Source organism: Engystomops pustulosus, chromosome 6, assembly GCF_040894005.1.
Source record: "Engystomops pustulosus chromosome 6, aEngPut4.maternal, whole genome shotgun sequence".
Classification (NCBI taxonomy): Eukaryota; Metazoa; Chordata; class Amphibia; order Anura; family Leptodactylidae; genus Engystomops; species Engystomops pustulosus.
In genome coordinates, this window is record NC_092416.1 from 68,515,089 (window position 1) to 68,539,226 (window position 24,138).

General features: G+C 41.9%; 1 protein-coding gene across 3 annotated transcripts in view; it reads right to left on the minus strand.

Annotated features, from left to right (window-relative positions):
• Positions 1-24,138, minus strand: part of SRM (spermidine synthase) — a 40,189-nt gene that overhangs the window by 14,521 nt on the left and 1,530 nt on the right. Inside the window, exons 1-8 of one of the 3 annotated variants that reach the window (XM_072156403.1) lie at positions 18,089-18,334; positions 16,501-16,621; positions 16,176-16,268; positions 15,441-15,594; positions 14,335-14,418; positions 14,112-14,257; positions 13,482-13,604; positions 11,670-12,361 (exon numbers count right to left, since the gene is read on the minus strand). In XM_072156403.1, the coding sequence (XP_072012504.1) occupies positions 12,344-12,361; positions 13,482-13,604; positions 14,112-14,257; positions 14,335-14,418; positions 15,441-15,594; positions 16,176-16,268; positions 16,501-16,621; positions 18,089-18,222 (873 nt within the window). In that variant the 5' untranslated portion in view covers positions 18,223-18,334 and the 3' untranslated portion in view covers positions 11,670-12,343. Of the gene's footprint in view, positions 1-11,669; positions 12,362-13,481; positions 13,605-14,111; positions 14,258-14,334; positions 14,419-15,440; positions 15,595-16,175; positions 16,269-16,500; positions 16,622-18,088; positions 18,345-24,138 lie in introns of those variants that run through there. The other 2 variants (XM_072156402.1, XM_072156404.1) reach the window with 2 other exon arrangements.

Sequence of the window (24,138 nt, forward strand, 5' to 3'; positions counted from 1 at the left end):
TTAATGGAGCCTGGAGTCCCTCGAGCTAATTTGAATAAATTAAAGGCTTTTTTTTTTTGTTAAAAACAAGGGCATGAAAAGATAAAAGATGAGCGGATCCTGACAGATAGGGCGCTTGTTTTATAATCCTTCATCCTGGTGGTAGATTTCTTTTAACAAATTAACTGATTAAAAAAAAATGAATGGGCTCCATTGCAAACCTTTAAATGGCCTCCTTTCCTCCAAACAGCCACACACATTCCTTCCGTAGATAGGACTGCTTCCGCTCCCGTCATATAAAGCAGACAATCCTGTATCATACCTTCCATAAATAACTTGCAGTCCTGTGTAAGGACAGGCAGCAGCCCTGTGTAAATTACAGAATAAATAAGTAGATGCTGGTGAAAATATCACAGCATGGAGCTCTTTGTTTGGCCAGGCAGTGTAAGATTTTATCACAAAATAGATGTCAGTCAATGATATACAATCAGCGACTTTAAATATGATACAAGGGCATGGGCTCCAATTGCATATTAGATATCACATCTACTTCTTTATGTCTAATGGGGCCCAGAACTGTGTTGGATGGCAAGCCCATGACATCCAACCAAGGACACACATATTAACTTATGATTGGCTTTCTGCTTAATATAAAATACTATGCTCCATCCAAATAACATTGTTAATTCTGGTTTTACTCCCACATAGTAGGAGGGTTAGGGTTACAATTTGTGTGCCTAACCACGATTTATAACATTTCATCCAATGTACATTTATATAATAATCTAAATAGAGTGAGCTCCCCCTAGTGGTAGCTGCAGGCCTCCAATTGTTTTTTAATTGTCATTTAAAAGTTCTCGGACAGTTCAGTAAACAGGTTTTTAAATCAAATTATAATCATTCACTCCTCTAAGAGATAGTTACATTCAATGGCCCCTAAAATAATGAAGAATTCTTATTATCATTTTCCTCCTAGTAATTTTTAAAAAAAGTAAGTTTTGATCAATATTTGAGAAATTGCTAAGAAATGGAAGGTGTTTAGAATGTAAATCCCCATGTGCCTATATCACTACTGAACCAATGATTTCTATTACATAGTGCAGTGATGCAGAGTAAGGATAAACATGTGCAGCCCCTGTCGCTTCAAAGCAGTCATTTATATGTCTAATTTTCATAGGGTGTTATGATACGAGAGTAAATTAAATCTTGATATTCTGTCACCTCACGGATTGAAGGCTAATAATACCCTGTAGGAACAATCTGTGTCTTACCGCTCTGTAATTGACTGTTAAATATTTTAGCAGTACCTTGAGATTTAAATATTAACAAAGCCTAAAATTAAATATAATTTTCATATATAAAGGAGAAACGATAGCCATGTATAAGTAAAGTCATTCCAAAGGATGTTCATGTCCATGAAGTGAAGGGCAAGCTGTTGGAGATCCTCACAGTGGACATGGCTGGAGATGAGCACATTTTACTGGTAATAGATGGAGATTATGGTTGCTCAGTTCCACTGTTTACTGTGAATAAAATGACCTTAAAGAGGACCGTTCACCTCTAAAAATGTCACTAGAAGCTGCTTACTAAAGTAAGAAGCTCCTAGTGCTAAAACAGACGCAGCAGTGTTACAGCAGAGGTTACAAACCTCCGATAACGCTAGCAGACACTGCTGCGATGTACCCTAGAAACGCTGGAAGTGGTCCGGCGTATTCATGAGGGGGCGGAGTTAGGGGGGGTCCGGGGAAGAGGCAGCACAGTGTACAGCGCAGCAGTGTCTGCTAGTGTTATCGAAAGTTTCTGATAGCGCTAGCCATGTAACACCGCTGCGTCTGCCATGTAACACCGCTGCGTCTGCCATGTAACACCGCTGCGTCTGCCATGTAACACCGCTGCGTCTGTTTAACACAAGGAGCTGCTTACATAATCATCTCCTAGTGCCATTTTTTAAAGCTGACAATGAAACAATGAAAGCCCTTTGTATTCATAGTCCTGGCTGTAGACCACAAGAACTGAAAGTAAAGCAAAATGCTGAACTGGGTCAAAGGCATTGGAGGAAGGACACAAAAGGCAACAGAATCCACAAATCCTGGGAGGGCATTATCCTCTATCCGCCAAGCCAAGAACGTGAGGATATCTTGTCTAGATGGAGGGCCATGTGAAGAACGCCTCATAGGTCTGTGCCTCAGATGGAAGTGCCTCCTGGGCTGCAGGCATGAGGGTGGACTATGCTGGCACATCAACCACTGGGGGTTCAAGAGCAGCGGTGAAAGCTGCTAATCCACAGGATGGTTAAACAGGAGAGGATTTCCAGTGCTTTAATGAATAAAAAGAAAACTTTGACGCAAGTCATTACACAAGCAAAACACCATATTGCCTGTGTTGTGCCCTCATATGTTTTTTAAACAACTTAAAACAATGGATTAAGGCCCTGGAAATCCTGGCTTGTTAACCCCTTTACCGCCGAAGCCACTTTTCACCTTCCTGACACGGCCCATTTTTTTCAAAACTGCCCTGTGTCACTATAAATGGTTATAACTTCAGAACACTTTAACCCCTTACCGACATGTGACGATGCATATTGCAGCAAAGGCTTACCAGTTACACCCGCGATGGATGACAGCACCAATCGCGGGTGTTTTCGGGCTGATCGCCGGCGGCAAAGAGGATCGTCGCTCCCCGTGACGTCATCGGGGAGCGGCGATCCGTGCATTATCCGTGCATTATCATGCATTATCAGCTATCATTGTAATGTATGAGGAGTAAAATCCCCATATACTGCCATACTGTAGTATGGCAGTATATATTATAGGATCTTACAGACAACCTAGGGTTAAGGTACCCTAGGGAGTCTGAAATATAGTAAAAATAAAAAAAGTAAAAATATAAATAAACAGTAAAAATCATAAACACATTAGGTATCGCCGCGTCCGAAAATGCCCGATCTATCAAAATATGATAACGGTTTTTCACTGTGTTTAACCCCGTTACGGAAAATCGTGCCCAGTTATTAGCGCCAGAAGATGGCAAAATCCCCCCAAAAATTTTTGTACAGGAGGTTTTAATTTTTTTAAATGTATGAAAACATTATAACACCTATACAAATTTGTTATCCCCGTAATCGTAGTGACCCAAAGAATAAAGTAGACATGTCATTTGGGGCGCTCAGTGAAATCCGGAAAATACAAGCCCACAAGAATACGGCACAAATGCGTTTTTTACCAACTTCACTGCATTTGGAATTTTTTCCCCGCTTTTTAGTACACAGCATGAAATATACCAACATTTTGAAGTGTATTTTGTTACGCAGAAAATAAGCCGTCACACAGCTCTGTACATGGAAAAATAAAAAAAGTTACAGATTTTTGAAGGTGGGGAGTGAAAAATGAAAACGCAAAAACCAAAAAGGGCTGCGGCGGGAAGGGGTTAATATATGCAAGTGGTTTTCAATTTCTTTTCTCATGACACTTTGTACTTCATGTTAGTTGAAAAATTTTGGTGGTACCCATTTAATTTCTTAGAAAATGAGATATTTGGTGAAAATTTGGAAATATTCTCGATTTTTGAAATTCAAAATGTTCTACTTTTTCCACGCATAGTCATAACAGCAAAAAAAAACTAATAACTAACATTCACCATGTGTGCTTGGACATGATTTTTTAAGCATCCTCTCATTTTTGTAAGATGTTATAGGGCTTTGAACTTTAGGTGCGATTTTTCACATTTTCATAAAGAACGCTAAATCATGCTTTTGAGGGACCTGCTCAGGGTTCAAGTACCTTTGAGAGGCCTAAATAGAAGTAAAACCCCATAACTTACTCCATTATAGAAACTACACCCCTAAATGTATGTAAAACAACTTTTATGAAGTTTAATTGTTTAACAAGGGCTAAAACAAAATTGTGTGCAATTTTTAAAATTTAAATTTTTTTTGGCTAAATGAATGTATTTTTCATAAAATATATACATTCTCAGTGGATAAAATACCAAAACACTCCACAAAGTTTGATACCCAATCTCTCCCGAGTATAACAATACCACATATGTGGTGGTAGCCTGCTGTATGGGCACACGCCAGGGCATTGAAGGGAATCTGCGCCATTCAGAGCAGCTTTGCATTATAACTTTTTAACAGCTATACAATCTTTATTTTTTTGGCAATTGGCTTATTTTCTGCGACATTAGATGCACTTAATTTTAGTGCATCTTTAACTTGATGAGATTTTATTAACTCTTGAATGTATGGAGGAAAAGAAAATCGTCAGAGTTTAGGGCTTATTTTTTTTCGTGTCGAGTTTTCATTTTGAATTGTACCATTTGGCGCACATAACTTTTTTGCACACAGTCAGTGTGTTACCGCCAGGTCCTGATAGAAGGCAGAACCTGGCTCCCAGAAGGTCACGCAGCAGAGGGTTGTTGGGATGGGCCAAAATCACTTGAGATTCCCCTCACACGCCGTGGTCAAGCCTGACTGCGACATGTAATGGAAGAGGAATCTCAGACGTCAAATGTCGGGAAGGGGTTAAACCATTGCAACAAAACGGGTGATCAGCCATTTTTCTTTTCTGTGCAGGCTATTTTAAACCGATAACTGTTTGGTAAGTGTTCAAATTTATCCACTTTCCAGTGTATGCATTTTTTTCTAATCCCAGGAAGGGGGAGATTGGAAGGGAAGGTAAATTAAGTCCTTAGCAGCCATGTTGGGGCATGGATTGGAGGAGCATTCAGTGGTTGGCTAAGCCCCTGCAGGATGATCTCGTCAAAGGAGTAGAAGTGACTTCATCTTCTTCCTAGAACCCACGTAGGTAGACTCTGTATTGCTGAAATATACGCCATACCTCCCAACCATCCAGCAGGACAGTCCTGGATTCCTGGGTTTGTCCCAACCTATGGGAGGTATGGTCTGGCATATCAACAGGATGATGTCATCCTGCCTGCAGGCTTCAGGGCTGTACACAGCAACTGGTGTCAAAATAAGAGGGGGGAGTTGCTGAGGGAGGGGCACAATATTAGGGGGTCAGAGTATAAGGGGAACAGGAGGGGGAGCTGGCAGAGGCACAAGATGTGTGCTAGATAGGGGGACACTAAGATTTTTAGTTTTTTTCTAGCCCTCCCAAGTATAATTTTTTTTTAAATAAACACTTATTGAAAAAAAAAAAATACTTAGACAACCCCTTTAGATTCAAAATGATAAAATGACAAGAAACCTTCATAGGAGAGTAATTTAAGGTTATCTGGTATTAATAGTTTTGGTCTTGACTTTTTCAATCTCTGACATTATTATGGAAGAATTTTGGCAGACTGGGTCATAAACAAAGCCTTATACTTTTATTTTTAGGAACTTCTTAGGGGAAAAAGATCTTTTTTTGGTCAGTTTTATTTTATGCCCCGATACCATAGAATTCAAAGAGTATGAACACTCTCCCATATCTCAGTAATGGGAATGTTCATTATTATTATAGCTTCCAGGGCTTTATGTTGGTGGGAATACCACATTTGGAGAGTGGCTTACAGACATTCACTTCAAGTAATCCATTACATTACCAAAAGTCTTTCCCCAGCACCAACCAGAGAGAGAGGGATCCGCCCCCAGGGACAGGAAACCTGAGCTTAAAAATCGCGCTCCTCCTATCCTGCCTCAGTGGTTTCCTGTCCCTAGAAGGGACCTGAGCTCTTCTGGTTTGTTATTTTTTGGATCGCTGGTTGGCGGTCCGGGAACATAGGCCTCCATTCAGGGAGTTGCACCCGTTATCGGACGGCTTCTCCCGCTACTAGGATCGGGCATGCGCATGCAGGCGCGCTTTAAACCTTGTCCAGAGTCCGGAGCGTAGCAGAGAACGCGACCGGAAGTAAAGTACTTAGTACTTCCGGTCCGCGAACCTCTACATGCCGCCAGATCCAGGAGGAGCCCAGGGATTATAGTTCTCCTCCTTGGGTGAGTGTTCTACACTTAAATTCATTTTTACTTCTTTTTTGGCACTTTTCTGGGGTTTTGTGTGAACCCAGAGGAGTCGAGGCGGTACCGGAAGGGGGGGGGCGGAGCCTATCTCTTAAAAAAGCCTGGGCTGCAGGTGGATGGTGCTCTCACACTGGCATAAAGACGTGAGGCTCCTGAGCCTTTGAGGACCCCGACTCCGGTAATTCAGTGTGGTGAGTATACTTGGAGGGGTTTTTCTTCTGTTTTTCTTATTCTGATGGCAAATTTTTTATAAACAAAATTTTTAGGGAGAAGAGGTCCCCAAAAAAGCTACCAAAAGCATGTATTGCTAAAATTCTCGCAGAAGAGTCTTCTTCTTGGCTAGAATCTCTGCGATTCGTTACTAGGGAGGAGGTACAGGTGTCAGTTAAAGACATTATTGACCAGAGAACTACTCTTATAGAGAAAGATCTCCCAGGACCATCCTCTGCAAATCCTATGGAAGTATTATCAGCATCAGAGGAAAAAGGGAGAAAAGGGGGATGCCTCTTCTATCTCAGAGGAGGAATTATCGGGGCACCCTTTATTTTTAGCGGAAGATACAGAAGGACTATTAAGAATGGTCAGGTCCTCCATGGATATAGAGGAAAAGAAACTCCATAAATCAGTACAGGATATGTTTGAGGGGTTAGCAGAAAAGAAAAGGCGTACTTTTCCAATCCATAATCCCATACAATCACTGATTGCAAAATCCTGAAAAAGTCATATATCCCTAGGGCTATTAAAAGAAAGTACCCTTTTGAGGAAAATGCTACGTCCTCCTGGGGTCTTCCACCAAAAGGTAGATGCTTCCATTATTAAGATCTCCTGTGGTGCCTCCCTACCTTTTGAGGATATTAACTCTTTAAAAGACCCCATGGATAGGAAGGCAGAAGGATTCCTCAAAAAATCATGGGAATATGCGACCACTTCTTTTAGACCGGCAGTAGCGGCAATCTGTGTGGCCCGCTCAGTCTTGTTATGGTTAGACCAGCTTGGGGGGATATCCAAAACAAGGTTCCTAGAGAATCCCTTAAAGGCCTCAATAGCAGGTATTCAGAAAGGGGCGGCTCTTCTGGCAGAAGCCTCGGTGGACGTTTTGAGACTTTCTGCTAGATCCGCAGCACAGTCTAACTCGGCCAGAACGGCATTATGGTTGAAAAGCTGGTCAGGGGACATAGCCTCCAGAAGTAAATTGTGTGGCAGCCCTTGTGACGGAAATTTTTTGTTTGGTCCCATTCTGGACGATTTATTAGAAAAAGCAGGAGACAGGAAAAAAGGGTTTCCAACTACTTCTGCTCCCTATAGATCCAGATCCTTTCGTAAATCAAGGTACCAGAGGAGAGTTAGAGAGAACAGACCAGGTCCGTCCAGACCCATTCATTCAAATAAAGGCTATTTGTTTGGCCAACAGTATATGCAGTCCAGGCAAACCACTTCACGGCCACAATGACGCGAGGCCCCAGGTAGGAGGAAGGCTATCCCACTTCTTCCCTGCCTGGAGACACATTTCAAACAGCCAATGGATTCTCAGATCCATATCTCAAGGGATAACATTGGACTTCAAAGACCTACCTCCTCGAAAATTCAAGATAACAAAAGTTCCATCGGGAGAGAAAAGCAACATGATGTCAGAAATAACCAAGTTACTCTCCAAAAAGGTACTGTGCCCAGTCCCAATAGAAGAGGAACGAATAGGGTTCTACTCAACTCTCTTTTGGGTAAAAATAACCAAGTGGCGCCTTGAGAACTATAATAAATCTGGGCAAAATATTTCAGCTTAAAAATCGCGCTCCTCCTATCCTGCCTCAGTGGTTACAGAGACTTGGTAAATACATTAGAGAAAGATTTTTTCCATGCATGCGTAGTAAGTAGATATATATATATATATATTTTTTTTTTTGCGACACCCAATTGACTGACACCAAGAAAACGTAGGAAAAAAAACACCGTGTGGGAATATACCAGGTGCCGTCGTGGTACGAGGAAACCTCATTACCGGTGAGTAACTAATGTTTTCCCCAGCACCACGATGGCACAAACCAGAGAGATTTTCAGAGAAGAAAACTTTTAGGGAGGGATAATAGAGGAAAGAACCTTCCTCCCAAAGAAAAGGTCGATAGAACCCGCCACATCCAACTGGTAGTGTTTAAAGAAGGTGTGGGGGGTAGACCAACATGCAGCTCGACATATTTGTTCTAAGTCCGCTGTTCCGATCACAGCCCCGGGACTGCCGGTGCCCGGGGCTGCGCGATCTCCTTCCTGTAGCCGGGTCCGTGCCTTCTGACAGGACCCGGCTGTAACACACTGAGCATGCGTAATGTGTAATGTGAAGAATAGCTTGAACAAGCGATCAGTGGATCGCTTCTTCAAGCTAACCTGTAAAAGTAAATAAAAAAAGTTAAAAACATTGAATAAAAACCATGTTTGAATAAAAAGAATTAAATAAAGTTAAAGTCCCCTAAACACAAATATTCCCTATACACATGCAATAAAGTGAGAAAAACACAAAATCACCAAAACCCCCCACATATTTGGTATCGTCGCGTCCGTAACAATCCGTACAATAACTCAGAAACATTATTGGACCCGCTCGGTGAACGCTGTAAAAACAAAACCCGAAAAACACGCCAAAAATGTACATTTTTCATAAAATCTCTGCACAAAAATGTTCTAAAAAGTGATCAAAAAAAGTTATGCGCGCCAAAATGGTACCACTGAAAAGAACAACTCAACACGTAAAAAATAAGCCCTAAACTAGCTCTGTCAACCAAAAAATATTAAAGTTACGTCTCCGAAAAGATGGCGATGCAAAAACAAATGAGATTTCCTCTATATTAGTTTTTAATCCAGTAAAATTGTAAAAATAAATGAAAAACTATATAAATGAGGTATCACCGTAATCGTAGTGATCTGTAGAATAAAGATACTATAGTATTTTTAATGTACGGTGTACGACCCCCAAAAAATACAAAAAGAAAATAAACCAAAATTGACAATTTTCTTTTCACCCATACATTCAAGAGTTAATAAAACCTCATCAATTAGCTAATGACCCACTAAAATGAAGTATTTGTAAAGTGCATCTCATGTCGCAGAAAATAAGCCCTTATATGTCCAAGTTGCCCAAATAAAGATTGTATAGCCAATAAAAAGTGACAATGCATAATCTGCTCTGAATGGCGCAGCTCCCCCCTCAATGCCCTGGCGTGTGCCCATACAACAGGTTACCACCACATATGGGGTATTGTTATATGCGGGAGGGATAGGGTATCAAATTTTGTGGAGCGTTTTGGTATTTCATCCACCGAAAATTTGTACATTTTTTGAAAAACACATTAATTTAGCCCAAAAAATTTCCCTTTCAAAATTGCATCCGATTTTGTTTTAACCCCTGTAAAACAATTAAAGGGTTAACAAACTTCATAAAAGTTGTTTTACGTACGTTTAGGGGTATAGTTTCTATAATGGGGTAATTTATGGGGTTTTACTTTTATTTAGGTCTCTCAAAGTGACTTGTAACCTGAGCAGGTCCCTCAATAGCAGGATTTTGCGTTTTTTATGAAAATGTGAAAAATTGCACCTAACGTTCAAAGCCCCATAACATCCTACAAAAATAAGACTAGGCATAAAAAAAAACATGTCCACATAAAGTAGACATTCGGTGAATGTTAGTTATTAAGTATTTTTGCGGTTATGACTATGTATGGAAAAAGTAGAACATTTTGAAGTTCGAAAATCAAGAATTTTTCCAAATTTTCACCAAATATCTGATTTTCTCATGAATAAATGCAAAACATACCACCAAAATTTTTCAACTAACATAAAGTACAATGTGTCACAAGAAAACAATTTCAAAATCACTTGGATATGTTTAAGCGTTCCGAAGTTATAACTACTTATAGTGACACAGGGCAGATTTGAAAAAATGTGCCGTGTCAGGAAGGTGAAAAGTGGCTTCAGCGTTAAGGGGTTAACATTAAAACTTCTTTGCTGACAGCTTTGTCAACTCTTACAGTTGATCATTACAGCCTCAAAAAGTACAGTAAGTTACCATCATCACCAGAGGGGGTTGTCTAAGTCAGGTGTTCTCAAAGGGAGATATATATATATATATATATCCCAACAGATACATTATTTCATCAATTGTACATTATTAAAAAAAAAAATGTACCTGTTTGAAGACAAATTTCCATAAATCAAGTTATATGGTCCCTTAGAAACAGAGGACAGCTTTCCTTGGATACAACCGCTGCTGGAGTTATTACACAAAGAAACAAATAGTTTTTGCATATGAAAATGGCCGGGGGTTACTGCATGTCCTATAACCAACCTGTTGTAATAAATGCTGAATCCAGGTGGTAAGTCTGTCCTCCCTTTTAGAAAGTTTTAGTATTGTCTGGAAGACTTAACGGCTTGTTCAGGAGGTTTTAGAAGCCTCCTACTTGTTTACAGACCTTCTGGATTTGCATTTTGTCCTTACTGTGCTGCAGCCTGCCTCTTCAGATAACCAATAAGGTCCCTCTACATACGCGCCAACAGACAGGGAAAAGCATCACAATAGGGGAGACATTTCTTATGGTCTACCCGATGTAGAATTTTTACAAGAGCACATTATTAAATATACTACAAACCTGGTTATGCATGTAAGGGGTTGCTTAATCTGGACCTTTTGGTCTCCAAATTCAAAAAATTAGGTCCTGAAGAATTGACCACAAAAACTGCAATTACCACACCAGTGATTTCCTGTTGGGGCACTTAGTTGCAACCAATTTTTCTTCTGCATTGCGCTACTCAATAACTCAGTTTTGATTGTTCTGCCTCTCCTGAAAGTTAATCAGCGATCTTTTCATTATTGATGGGCCCAACTCTTTGTCATTTTGTACTATGTGACAATTATTATCTATGGCTGTCCTGATATTGTTAGCTAATGGTAAAAAGTCAATCCAAAACATGAACCTACTCTGGACTGATACTTTCCTCTTAAATGCTGCTTCCAGATTACATTTCTATCTTTTTGTAACGCCCTATCGAAGGCTTCTTCAATCAAGGGGGATGGATAACCTCTTTCAAGTCCTCTTCCTGTACTCGGAACCCATTATCTGTGTCATTCATTCTCCTTAGTCATTTGAATTGACAGAGAAAAGCAACTACTCACCGCTGAAGGGGAAGGAACATGCTGAATCATGGAAAGAACTTTTACCCTTTGAATATACTATTTCACCAGTAATATGATGCCAGGACGATGTAATATATCATGAAAGAACGAACGGGAAGTGGTGTACAGTCCATGAGATTGGGTCAGTTTCCAAGGGCTCCACACATTCGTGTGAAGGCAGTTTTGCATTGCTTTAATACCAGGTCCTGTCCTATTTTGGCAGTGTTTGCATCTACTGCCTTCCTATTGAAGTCTATGAACTTGCGATTCTGCGGATTGTGAACAATTTTTCCATTCTGTTGCAAAGTGGCCTATGGTCCGTATTTGCGGATAAGGAATGACCAAACAGACGAGAAACACAATGTAAAAACAGACCTATATGTCCACGGCCCCCAAACTATGGTCGTGTGCACGCGGCCTTAGTCAGAGTTACAGAATAACTCTGACTTTTATAGGTAGTAATAAATAACCCATAAGCTGTCCTTATTTTCAATAAAAACCCAAATGTTCTTTTACCACCCTATTTTAATTTTTAACATGGCAGACATATCTAGAACATGGAATAGACACAGAAGATGTATTTGATGCAGTTGAGATTTATTATTACTCCTACCAGTATAAGGAGCCACAAATCACCCAGATGCAATGACAAAGAGCGACTATTATATTGGGATCCGTTTTCTGACAGGTAACAACCAGTCAGCAGTTTTTTTTTCAACCCTCCCCAAATATTTCTCCACTTTATGTAGCTGGCCCTCATCTGGCCAAACAGACAGATATGAACCAGTACCTGAGGGAGGGACAATATTTCATGACCCACTATTCCTTCCTATAACATGAAACGTAAAGACTAGCAGCGTGTGGGTCTGATGAGCCTTGGTATTAAATAGATAGATGTGACAACATTGGCAATAAGGAAGTGGGAGGGGTGAACAATAAAAGTATGAAAGCATCCATTTCACCCTTGCAGCAGCTGACACCATTTGATAACAGGATAGGATTAGTGTCTTGTGTCAGTGAGGGTTAACAGAAGCGTTAAGACCGAAGGAAAATACATGCGGAAAACATAACGTGTTGTACCCATGGATTTAGGGCCAGACACAAGTGTACAGATCACAGTTGCCGGCACGGGAATAGAGCCAGGAGGAGAGGCCGTGTCCTGTGTCCCATTCACACGGGAGGGAGGCTTGTGTTCTCTAGTTAGAAGGCCGAAGACTCTTGGAGAGTTAGGAGTCACGTCTGTCGATGGCTCACACATCACTGAGCGCCTGATAGGGGAGAAGGAAGTTTACTTGTTAGAACAGACATTCAAGTCCCAAGACAATATGTCAGCCCTGACTTATTTCCATTGTGTTAGAAATTTCCAACAGGAAAGTAATTCAGGAGCTTGTGACTAGCGGGGCACACAAATATACAGGCAGTCCCCAGGTTACATACAAGATAGGTTCCATAGGTTTGTTCTTAAAGGGGTATTCCCATCTGGGCATTTACATTTCATTCATTTGCCATATGTTAACATTTCTTTGATTGGATGTTATTAAAAAAAATCTTCTGGTGTGAAGATAATTTCACATAAATGTAGTCATTCTGTCCCTTAGAAACTAGATATCTTCCTCGGATACGACCACCTCACATTTTGGCAGCGGTGGCCAGACATGCACTACTGAGCCCTGCCTGACCACCCGGCTTCAGTGATCATTACCACAGGACGGCTGTAAGACATTTCAGTAACTCCCGGACATTTCATATACAAAAACCTTTTGTTTCTTTGGGCAATCACTCCATCAGAGGTGGCTGTATCCAGGGACACAGTCTTGTTTCTAAGGGACCAAATAACTACATTTATGAGAAATTATCTTCACAAAGGTAATTTTTCTTTAATAACATCTACCGTAATTGAAGAAATGTATATATATGGCAGATTAATGAAACAGAATGTGAATGACCAGGCGAGAATACCCCTTTAAGTTGAAATTGTATGCAATTCGAAACCGTATATTTTATAATTGTAGTTCTAGACAATTTTTTTTCCCCAGTAACAATTGGAGTTTCAAAATTTTTTACTGTAATGGGACCAAGGATTATCAATAAAGCTTCATTACAGACATTTTACAGATGATTATTGCAATTTGGGACTATAGCAAAACATCCAGAGAGCTTCACCAGAGGTCCCTGGGGTCCGTCTTTATCTAGGGGTCGTTTGTAAGTAGGGTGTCCTTAAGTAAGGGACCGCCTGTACCCTCAAACTAATCTGAGCAGTGGTCTCTAAATCTCCAAGTCCTGCCCTTGGCAATGCAGGTTGGTAGAAAGTGCAGTTGTGCTAAACTTTGCAGATTATTTCTCTCTCAGAAGTGGCCATGTATATACACACACAATATAGTGCCCTACCTTTCGTGTAAACTCTGGGAGAACGAAAGCTGCCCGATGAACGCTGGAATTGTAGTATCGGAGGTTCATCTCATCCACTTGTTCCTGAGACAGTGCTTGTGCAGGCTCTCGAAAATTTGTGTTCTGCAAGACATAAAATATAGTTAGTCCTGCCCAATTTACAAAAAATAAGAACAGAACACATATTGTTAGTCTCCACTTTAGATTAATTTTAGGCGATCAAAACCTGGGACCCACAATATCAAAAAATCCCCTAAAAGTTGGTTGTGAGACTAATAGATTTGCCCAATTTTAGATGTTTTACCCTATATACAAACATTGCAAGAACAGTCAGTGAAAAACAGAGGTTAATAACCATTTTTTTCACAGGCGATCTGCATCAGGTTGGCATCCTTTTTTTTCCCCCACAGATCCTCATAAAACTATAGTCTATGGGAAAGCCAAGAAAGACCGCTCTGACAAGGACATGCTATACTTCTTAGCAGATCAGTGACACAATCTAGTTAAATAATGTCTGGAGGCACTGATGCATTAAAACGTTTAGTATTCAGTGCAAATATGTGTCACCCATTTTTGCACTGTGCATGTACCGCAACAATTAAGTCTCCATAAGAACAGGATGAAACTCACTGGGTTTTTGCTGCAGAGCATAAAGCCGATCTGGCCACTGGGGTAGGTGGGGATGGTGCAGTAGGCATATTCTACCACAGGGAACAGAGTCTTACAGAACTGGTGCATTTCTTTAATAAGGTCCAAGTGCAGCCACTGACATTCCCCTGAAGCGGAGCAGAGATCGAGGGTTAACAGCAGAATTGGCGCTGGTTGAAGAATCATACGTGAAACATTTTCTCACCTTGACAGCACAGGATCCCGCCCTCCCTGAGCGCTGTCTTCATCAGCTGATAGTAAGACTCTTTAAAGAGAGACTCCGCAGGACCTGGGGGCAACAACCGTTATTTTGCAGAACAGAGATAAGCATGAATAAATATACATATGTAATAATGGCAGGTCATAGAATTCTATAGAAGCATGTTCACACAATGTTCTTGTCCCATCTGAAAGCACTTAAGACTGAACAATGGAGCAATGCACATGCAGTGGCAACAAAGTATTGGGTCAGGACAGCTATAAACCCAAACCTCACAAAAGGAATACTGTGCCTTGCTGGACGGCGGCACAGTGGCAGAGTGAGTAGCACTTCTGCCTTGCAGCACTGGAGTCCTGGGTTCAAATCCCACCCAGGTCAACTTCTGCAAAGAGTTTGTATGTTCTCTCTGTGTATGCGTGGGTTTCCTCCGGGTACTCCGGTTTCCTCCCACACTCCAAAACATACTGGTAGGTTGTTTAGATTGTGACCCCAATGGGAACAGGGACCAATTTAAAATGCTTTGTGCAGCAATTTGAATACAGTCAGTACTTTTTTTGGGGTGTATTTATGAGGAGAGTGCACAAGGACCTACAGCTTACTGTTGTGTGCATGCAGGCATCAGCCCATCAATCACTTAGAGGGTTATTCCTTATTTAAGCGTGCACAGAGATCTCCCTAAAAAGTTATCAACTGATCCACAAACCCCGGAAAATAAGGGAATTTTGTCCTCACTGGTCTTTTGTGGGATAGCCAGCACATGTGTACTAGACAATATAAAAACTGCAAATATACCGATTGACACCTGCACCATCTAACCTAAAATCTATTAGCAGACCCCAGATTACGTTACTCAAGCAGCACCTAGTGCTGCTTATTTGTTGAGAGTGTTAACCAGCTATGGTCCTAACAAATGTGCACACCAGTTGCTGTTTTGAGTAACATAATCAGGTGTCTATTTTTAGATTTTAGGTTAGTCAGCACAGGTGTAAATTGGCATATTTCCATGGCAAAATTTTATTTTAAGGCCAAATCTTAGATCCCGTTTCACGTCTGCACACTGAGCCTATGCTCTAGTCACAACACAATCTTACCAACAGGGTCGGAGGAGTCTGTGATAATGACATCAAATGCATCTTGGTTCTGTTTCATGAACTGGAAACCATCCCCAACGTGTAGAGTGAGTTTAGGACTGGAGTAACCCACAGCCATACCAGGCAGATACTGCTTGGAGACATTGATGACCTCCTGGAAGGAAAGAGAAATGTCCTCATTCGTTATTTCATGAATGGCTATAGATTTTTCAGGCTCCCGAGGCCAGAAGCTGCATTAAGAAATGTATTTGAAGCCCAGCGGAGAGGAGTTTCCCTTGATTTTAGCATTCGTTTTTGCATTCTAATTTTTCACTCCCCAACCAGAATGTCATAGTAACCAATTGCTGCCCACCGATGACTTCACAGGGGAGGGATCGATTCCAATATAACGCCTCTCACACGCATTTACAGGGTTAACATCCACGATTGGAGCAAGCACAAACCGCGAGTGTTACTGATGGGAGTTTGCTGCAATATGCAGCAAACGCCGACCTTGTATGGAGAGGGCTCAGCCCGTGGGGGCTGATGTAGCAATTTGTCACACTTCGGTAAGGAGTTAATGAACATGTGATAAAGAGAAACACTTTTGTGTTGTATTTGAATTGCGTTTCTAAGCACAGCATGTGAACTCAGCCTCTATGGTGATGCATCCAGCAATCGTACTTCTATACTAGATAGATTCAGGGGAGGAATGCACAAAGGTTCAGATTCTTGTTCTGAACTCCATGAACTTACCTCATCTATCTCACACTGGACCACTGATTCCACGGACGGATGCTTCACCACCTCCCGCAAAACCCCTCCATCACCTCCACCGATGATGAGAACCTGAGGAGACACCAAACAAATGAGAAGATATCCTTCTTCAGCGAAATGGGCTCAACCCTCCTCATTCCCTCAAAGTTTTTATCATTTGGATCTTTTCCTGATAAAAATGAAGTTTTTGTTAGAGGGAAATAGAAAGGGTATATCTGGAATGGTTGTACAGTGTCCTACATCATGCTGGCGGGCTCCCTCCAATTGTTATGCCTCTTCCCTCAGACTCTCTGGGGGCACTTACCTTCTTTGGGTTGGGATGACTGCATAGAGGAAGGTTTGCAATCATTTCCTGGTAGGAGAACTCATCCCTCTCCGTGCACTGGATTAACCCATCTAACACCAGCACATTTCCATAGGTCTTACTGCAAGACAGACATATTGTACAAATTACCCATGAGCACCGGGTGCAAAACATAACACAGTACAACCAAATATTATAGGGAGTCAATGGAGTTAAATCAGGTCTGGAGTCATCCCAGGAACCAGTGACAATCCAGAAAAGTAAAAAGGGGCCTTATTGATCACATATTAGAGTATTCCAAAAGTTATTTTTAAACCAGATTAAGGGGGCTATTCCACAAAGCAAGTTAGTTAGGCTCTATCCACAGGATGGGGGTCTAATGAGAACGGGGGTCAGATGTACCCCCACTGAGATGGCTGGAGCAGCTGGTCGTGCATGCCATACTAGGCAATCTCCGTCAGCTCCATAGAGATGTGCGACCGGCGGCTCAAGCCATCTAGGTGGCACATCGGACCCTTCTAGTGATCTGTGGGGGAGACCACCACCAATCAGCAAGTTAGGCCCTAAGCTGCTTTGTGGGAAAACCTGTTTAAATGATTCAGCAGGATCCTAGGAAAGCTGGGGGACAAGTCCTGTGGGAGAGATAATGATTGAGGATATTGGGTTCTTTCTTAGAAACATAGGGGGGCATTTATCACTTCCTCTATAACAGATTCTGGTGTACAAGCAGTGAAATGATAGCACTGCCACAGCAAAAAATGTTATATGTGTGTCTATATCACCTCTATGACATGGTCGGACCTGGAGTAGTTTTGTCTGTTGGCGCAGCCCCCCGACAGATAAATCTAGTGGGCTATCCAGGAGGGGGGTGTTACCATACGCCAGTGCACAGGTGCCAGCTTTTGATGAATCCCGCCACCCCCTATGTGTTATTTTAAAACAGGGAAGGTGGCAGAATGAAAATGTTGTATAATCCAGGATCAGCTCCGGGTGGCCTCAGTAGAATCGGGGGACCCCCCAGGACGGGGTATGATCAGGCGGAGCAGCAGATGACTGCAGACACAACAGCCCCAGCTCTGCTATGTGGAGGACTCCATTGTGGACCGCTCATGGATTGGGCAGCATTGAGCAGGAACCATTTTCTGCAGGAGATTCAGCAGATTTCAGGCCCCTTTCCCACGTCTCAGGCCATGTTCACATGTGGAGTTTGATGTCTGTTTTGAAACATGTCAAACAGGGAAGGGATTGGGTTGGTCGCGTATGTGTTTACACTGAACGTCTACCAGGTTTGCATTGTTTACATGGTGCCAGTAACCGATCACGTGCATTTCAGTGTAAGACACAAGCCCCTCCCTGTTGCATTTGAATTGTGCTTCAAAACGCATCTCAAACGTCAGGTGTGTATGCAGTCTAATGTGGCCAATCCTTAGGCCATACCAATGTATAATGCAGGGGTGTGTAGTCTCTACACACACACACACAGCTGGAAGGGTACGAGAGGCAATGACTTGTATGGTAGCACACTGATGGGAGAGTCTATGCAGAGGACACGTGACTGCGGCTCCCCGGTGACAGGTGCGGCTCTCACCTCTTGAACACTAGGATCTCTTGGAAAGCGGACTTGTGGTGGTGCAGCACCTCCTCCACCTGCAGGGACATGGCCTGACCCGGCCACAGGCTGCACGTCTCCCGGAACCAGCCATCCCGGACCGGCAGCTCCATGACAAACCCCCGGAGCCGTGCACACCGCACACTAACCTCCTGCGTACAACGTGCCTGACAGCAGCCAATGGCCGCTCTCTAGAGGCGGGACAAAGCGTTGCGTAGGTTAGGTTGACCCGCCACGTGGTGCCAGGAACGACTAGTCGCCCACATTGCTGACGCCATGTTTACTGCGGGCAAAAAGAGGAAGGTGCTGACAACTACCTAGAATCACAGACTTTCCCGGGAGCTACAGTAGTAGTAGTCTGGGTAAATGAGGAAAATAAACAGACATGACTCTGGAGCACACACGCCTGCTGCGGACCCATGTGAGCGGTGCCCACGTGTTACATCTGTACATTCAGTGGTACAACAGCTCTACCTTTATTCACAGTGATACTATCCACCAGAGAGGACCCCAATCTCAGACCCCAGGATCGGCCATATCTCTGCGGAACGGGCACCTCTGCCATCTCTCTATAACAAGGCTAGTGCGGCAAATATTTTTAGGACTGTACGACCTTTTGATCACTTTTTATAGATTTTTTAAAAATATTTTTCAGAAAAGTGTCATTTTCGACTTTGGGCGCTATTTTCCGTTACGGGGTTAAACACATTGAAAAACTGTTAATATATTTTGATAGATCGGGCATTTTCGGACGCGTCGATACCTACTGTGTTTATGATTTTTACTGTTTATTTATGTCAGTTCTAGGGAAAGGGGGGTGATTAGAATTTTTAGGTTTTTTTTAATTATTTTTAACTTTTTTTATTTTTACTATTTTTCAGACTCCCTAGGGTACTTTAACCCTAGGCTGTCTGATCGATCCTATCATATACTGCCATACTACAGCACATTGTAATGAAGGGGTTAAAACGAAATAGCCTCGGGTCTTTGGAAGACCCGAGGCTACCATGGAGACGGATCGCTACTCCGTGATGACGTCACAGGGAGCGACGATCCTAGGTAAGATGGCAGCGCCGCTATCTTTTTGAGGCTGCCGGCTGTTACCGGTATGTCTTTGCTGCAATATGCAGCAAAGACTTACCGGCTATGGAGAGGGCTCAGCCCGTGAGCCCTCTCCATGCGGGCGGTTGCGAACCAGTTAATAATCATGTTATCTTTATTCTATGGGTCGATATGATTACAGGAATGCCATACTTGAGTATTTTGTTAGTTACAGCCGGCACCCTGTGTATCCCGATGCCAGTTCTGCTCCGATCCAGATCTGAGCCTGCATCAGCTCAGTGGCGGATATTTTCCCCGTGAGCGGGAAGGGGTTAATCCCTTCGGGACTCAGCCTATTTTGGCCTCTATGAAGCGGTCCCATTTTTCAAATCTGCCCTTTGGAACGCTATGAGACTGTTTTCTCGTGACACATTGTACTTCAAATTAGTTAAAAAATTTGGATGAAATCTTTTGTGTTTAGTTATGAAAAAAACAAAATTTGGCAAAAATTTTCAAAAATTCTTCATTTTCAAAGTTCTAAATCCTCTACTTTTGATGCAGATAGTCATAGCACCCAAATATATTCATGACTTACATTTCCTAAATGTCTGCTTTATGTTGGCATAGTTTCTTAAGATTCCACATATTTTACTAAAATGTTATGAGGCTCAGAATTTAGGTATCATTTTTCAAATTTTTAGGAAAATCACCAAAACCTGTATTTACGCTGAGAGGCCTAAATAATTGCTAGACTCGTAATTGACCCCATTATAAAAACTTCACCCCTCAACATATGAAAAAACACTTTTAAGAAGTTTGTTAACCCTTTAGGTGTTTTATAGGGGTTATAACAAAATGGAGGCGCGGTCTACAAATTGTAATATTTTTTTGTAATATTTTTTGAGAATTCATTAAATTTGGGTGGAAAATTAAATATTTGCAATGGATTAAATGAAAAAAAGTACACTGATTTACATAGATTTTTACATTTTTTTTTCCAATTTTTACTAAACAAAAAATAATTAGGCGAAAATGTTGTCAATTTTAGCATCACCATCTTTTCATTTGCATACCTTTTTTTATTTTTCGGCTGACAAATCTGGTTAGGGGATTATTTTTTGTGAAAAGAGTTGTCCTTTTTAGTGGTCTTATTTTAGAGTGCGTAACTTTTTAAAATTGCTTTTTGCTGCATTTTTTGAAAGGTATTAATTAAAAATTATGTTTGTCCGAAATTTTTTTGCGTTTCTTTCCCCGCCGTTTACTGTGCAGGTCCAGTAACGATTCTGTGAGGTATTGTTTCCCGGTTTTGGGACTAAAAAAATATTTAAATAAACCCCTTTACCACGCTGGGATGAGGGAGACTTCCTTTAGAGCATTTTTGCTTATCAACTTCTGTATCTGGAAAAAAAAGAATATTGTTGCATGGATTGCATATGAATCTGTTTGGAGGGGGAACTGTGAACTCCAGAGATGAGCCTTTTTGGATGGTGGAATGCACCCAGGCATCGCAGGAAGTTTGACCATTTTTTAACCCCTTCCCACCGCAGCCCTTTTTCGTTTTTGCGTTTTCATTTTTCACTCCCCACATTCAAAAATCTGTAACTTTTTTTATTTTTCCATGTACAGAGCTGTGTGACGGCTTATTTTATACACTTCAAAATTGTGGTATTTAATATTCCATGCCGTCTACCGGGAGGCGGGAAAAAAATTCCAAATGCAGTGAAATTGTTAAAAAAAACGCATTTTTGCCGTATTCTTGTGGGCTTCGATTTTACGGATTTCAATGTGCACCCCAAATGACATCTCTACTTTATTCTTTGGTTCGGTACGATTACGGGCATACCAAATTTGTATAGGTTTTATAATGTTTTCATACATTTACAAAAATTAAAACCTCCTGTACAACATTTTTTTGGGGGGATTTTGCCATCTTCTGGCGCTAATAACTTTTTCATACTTTGGTGTTTGGAGCTGTGGGTGGTGCTATTTTTTGCGGATTTTGATGACGTTTACAATGTTATCATTTTTAGGACTGTATGACCTTTTGATCACTTTTTATAGAATTTTTAATTTTTTTTAAAATGGCAAAAAAGTGCCATTTTCGACTTTGGGCTCGATTTTCCGTTACGGGGTTAAATGCAATGAAAAAACGTTATCATATTTTGATAGATCGGGCATTTTCGGACGCGGTGATACCTAATGTGTTTATGATTTTTACTGTATATTTATATCAGTTCTAGGGAAAGGGGGGTGATTTGAATTTTTAGGTTTTTTTATTATAATTTTTTTTTAATTTTTACTATTTTTCAGACTCCCTAGGGTGTCTGTACGATCCTATCATATACTGCCATACTACAGTATGGCAGTATATGGGGATTTTAATACTCATACATTACAATGTGCTGATAGCACATTGTAATGAATGGGTTAACCCGAAGTAGCTTCGGGTGTTCGTGAGACCCAAAGCTACCATGGCAACGGATCGCTGCTCCCCGATGACGTCACGGGGAGCGACGATCCACGGAAAGATGGCGGTGCCTGCGCGCCACCGTCTTTTTGCAGCCACCGGCACCTTTGCCGGCAGCGATCAGCAGTAAAACACTCGCGATTGGTGCCGGCACCGATCGCCGGTGTTACCGGTAAGCTTTTGCTGCAATATTCAGCAAAGACTTACCGGCTATGGACAGGGCTCGGCCCGCGAGCCCTCTCCATGTACCGGGACCCAACATGTGACGTACTATTACGTCACATGTCGGGAAGGGGTTAACACCTTCCTCCAACAGGGATCTGCATCCAGATGACGTCATGAGTCTCCAGTTTTTGGGGATCGGAGGTCTTTTCTTAGAGAAGTTAGGTGACCTTCTGGCCTGGAACTCTGTTCATAGTGACTCCTTGAGGATGTCTTAAATTTTGGCGACCTTCTGCCATTCGACCAAAAGGGTCTGAACTGACTCTGTTGCTTGGCGGGCTGAGGAAAAGAAAGAGCCTCCAATTCTTTGCCAATTGAGGGCCAACAGGCTCTCTGACTGGAAATGGAGGCTGCAAAGTTCACTTTGCCTGGGGAATCACCCTCTCACTGCATTAGAGGCCACCATGGCCCTGGATGAATTCTTTATAACATCTAGATGGGCATCACATAAAAACTCAGCTGCTAATTGCATCATCTCCTCTCTAGGTATACTGTATTTTAGATCCTGAGAAAGCCAAATTCTTAATGCCCTGGCTACGGGGACTGTGGCTAACGCTGCCCTGCAGGCAGAAGAGGTGGCTTGATAAGTCTTTTTCAAAGAACTCTCAACCTTTCTGTCAACCGTGTCTGGAAGGATGGCAGTTTCCTTTTGATGAGAACTTCAAAGGTACCTGGGGTTCCGAGCCAGTCTCCCATTTTGGTTCTTTCCAGGCCTGATGGCGCGTTCACACGTTGCGTTTTGGTTGCGCTTTCAACGCATATACAACAGCTGAGGAGAGGTAATTTGCCTAATTACATTACAGTTTACGTTTGTAAATGCAATGTTAATGCATGCGTTAACAAAATGCATGAGTTAACACATGCGTTAACATCGCATTTACAATGCGTTTTGTAAACAGAAATGTTAACAGTGATGTAATTAGGCAAATCACCTCTCCTCAGCTTTTGTATATGCGTTTCAAACACAATGAAAAAGCAGGTCAAAACGCAACGTGTGAACGCGCCCTGAAGCTGCATTGCTGCTGCAATCTGACCTTGCGCCTGGATTAGAGCGCTTGGTAGGGATATCCCACCCCTGTTGTATCATATTAGTGAGGACAGTGTGACTAGGCAGAACTTTGTCTCTGGATATAAGAAAAACAAAACTATTTTTCTCTATCACACTTCTCCTCCGCAACCTTCGAAGATTCAACAGTAGCTTTAACAGCTTTGAATAAATCTTTAAGATTCATCAACACTTGAATTCTCATGTAAGGATATGATCTCCATATCTGAGGAATCTTCTGAAGCGGAGGATTGTGGAGAGAGATCTATAGACATTTGATTAGAATGAAAGCTCTGTTTACCTTTAAGATGGGAGGATCGGGCCTCCTTAACCCCTTCACGCTCCGCGGCGGATATATCCGCCACGGAGCGCAGTGACTTAGCGCTCAGTGGCGGATATATCCGCCACGGCGCTTATGCCGGCTCGGCTCTGGATCAGAGCCGAACCGGCATCGGGAAACACGGGGTGCCGGCTGTAACTAATAGCCGGCACCCCAGTGTAACACCCGCGATCGGAGTTGTCTCCGATCGCGGGTGCTTAACCCTTTAGATGCCGCGGTCAGCGCGACCGCGGCATCTAACAAGTATCTGGGGTGTCTTTCCCCCACGATCGGCCCCCCCGAACCGTTTTCGGGGGGCGCCGATCGTTGCTATAGTAACTCTGGGGTCCGATCTGGACCCCAGAGTTACTAGCAAGAATTGCCAGTAAGATGGCGTCTGTGACGTCATCTTACTGGCAAAGTGCCAGCCTATGCAAGTGCATAGGCTGACACTGATAATACTCTGCAATACATGAGTATTGCAGAATATTATCATGAACAAGCAATCAGATGATTGCTTGTTCATATCCCATGGTATAAAAGTAAAAAAGAAAAAAAAAAAGTTATTCAATAAAAAAATAAAGTCATAAATCACTAAAAATGCCCCAAACCCCCAAAACATATAAAGAGACATATAACTCAAAAAAAAAGTCTAAATCATAACACAAACCCCACATATATAGTATCACCGCGTCCGTAACAACCCGCAGAATAAAAGTAAATCATTATTGAACCCCCACGATAAACGCCGTAAAAAAAAACTGTTATAAACCCTCCAAAAATTATGATTTTTACCTATTCAATCCCACAAAAAATGCTATAAAATGCGACCAAAAAACCATATGTACTCAGACATGATACTGGTGCAAAGTACAACATGTCCCGCAAAAAACAAGCCATCAACCAGCTCCGTAGCCAAAAACGTAACAAAGTTA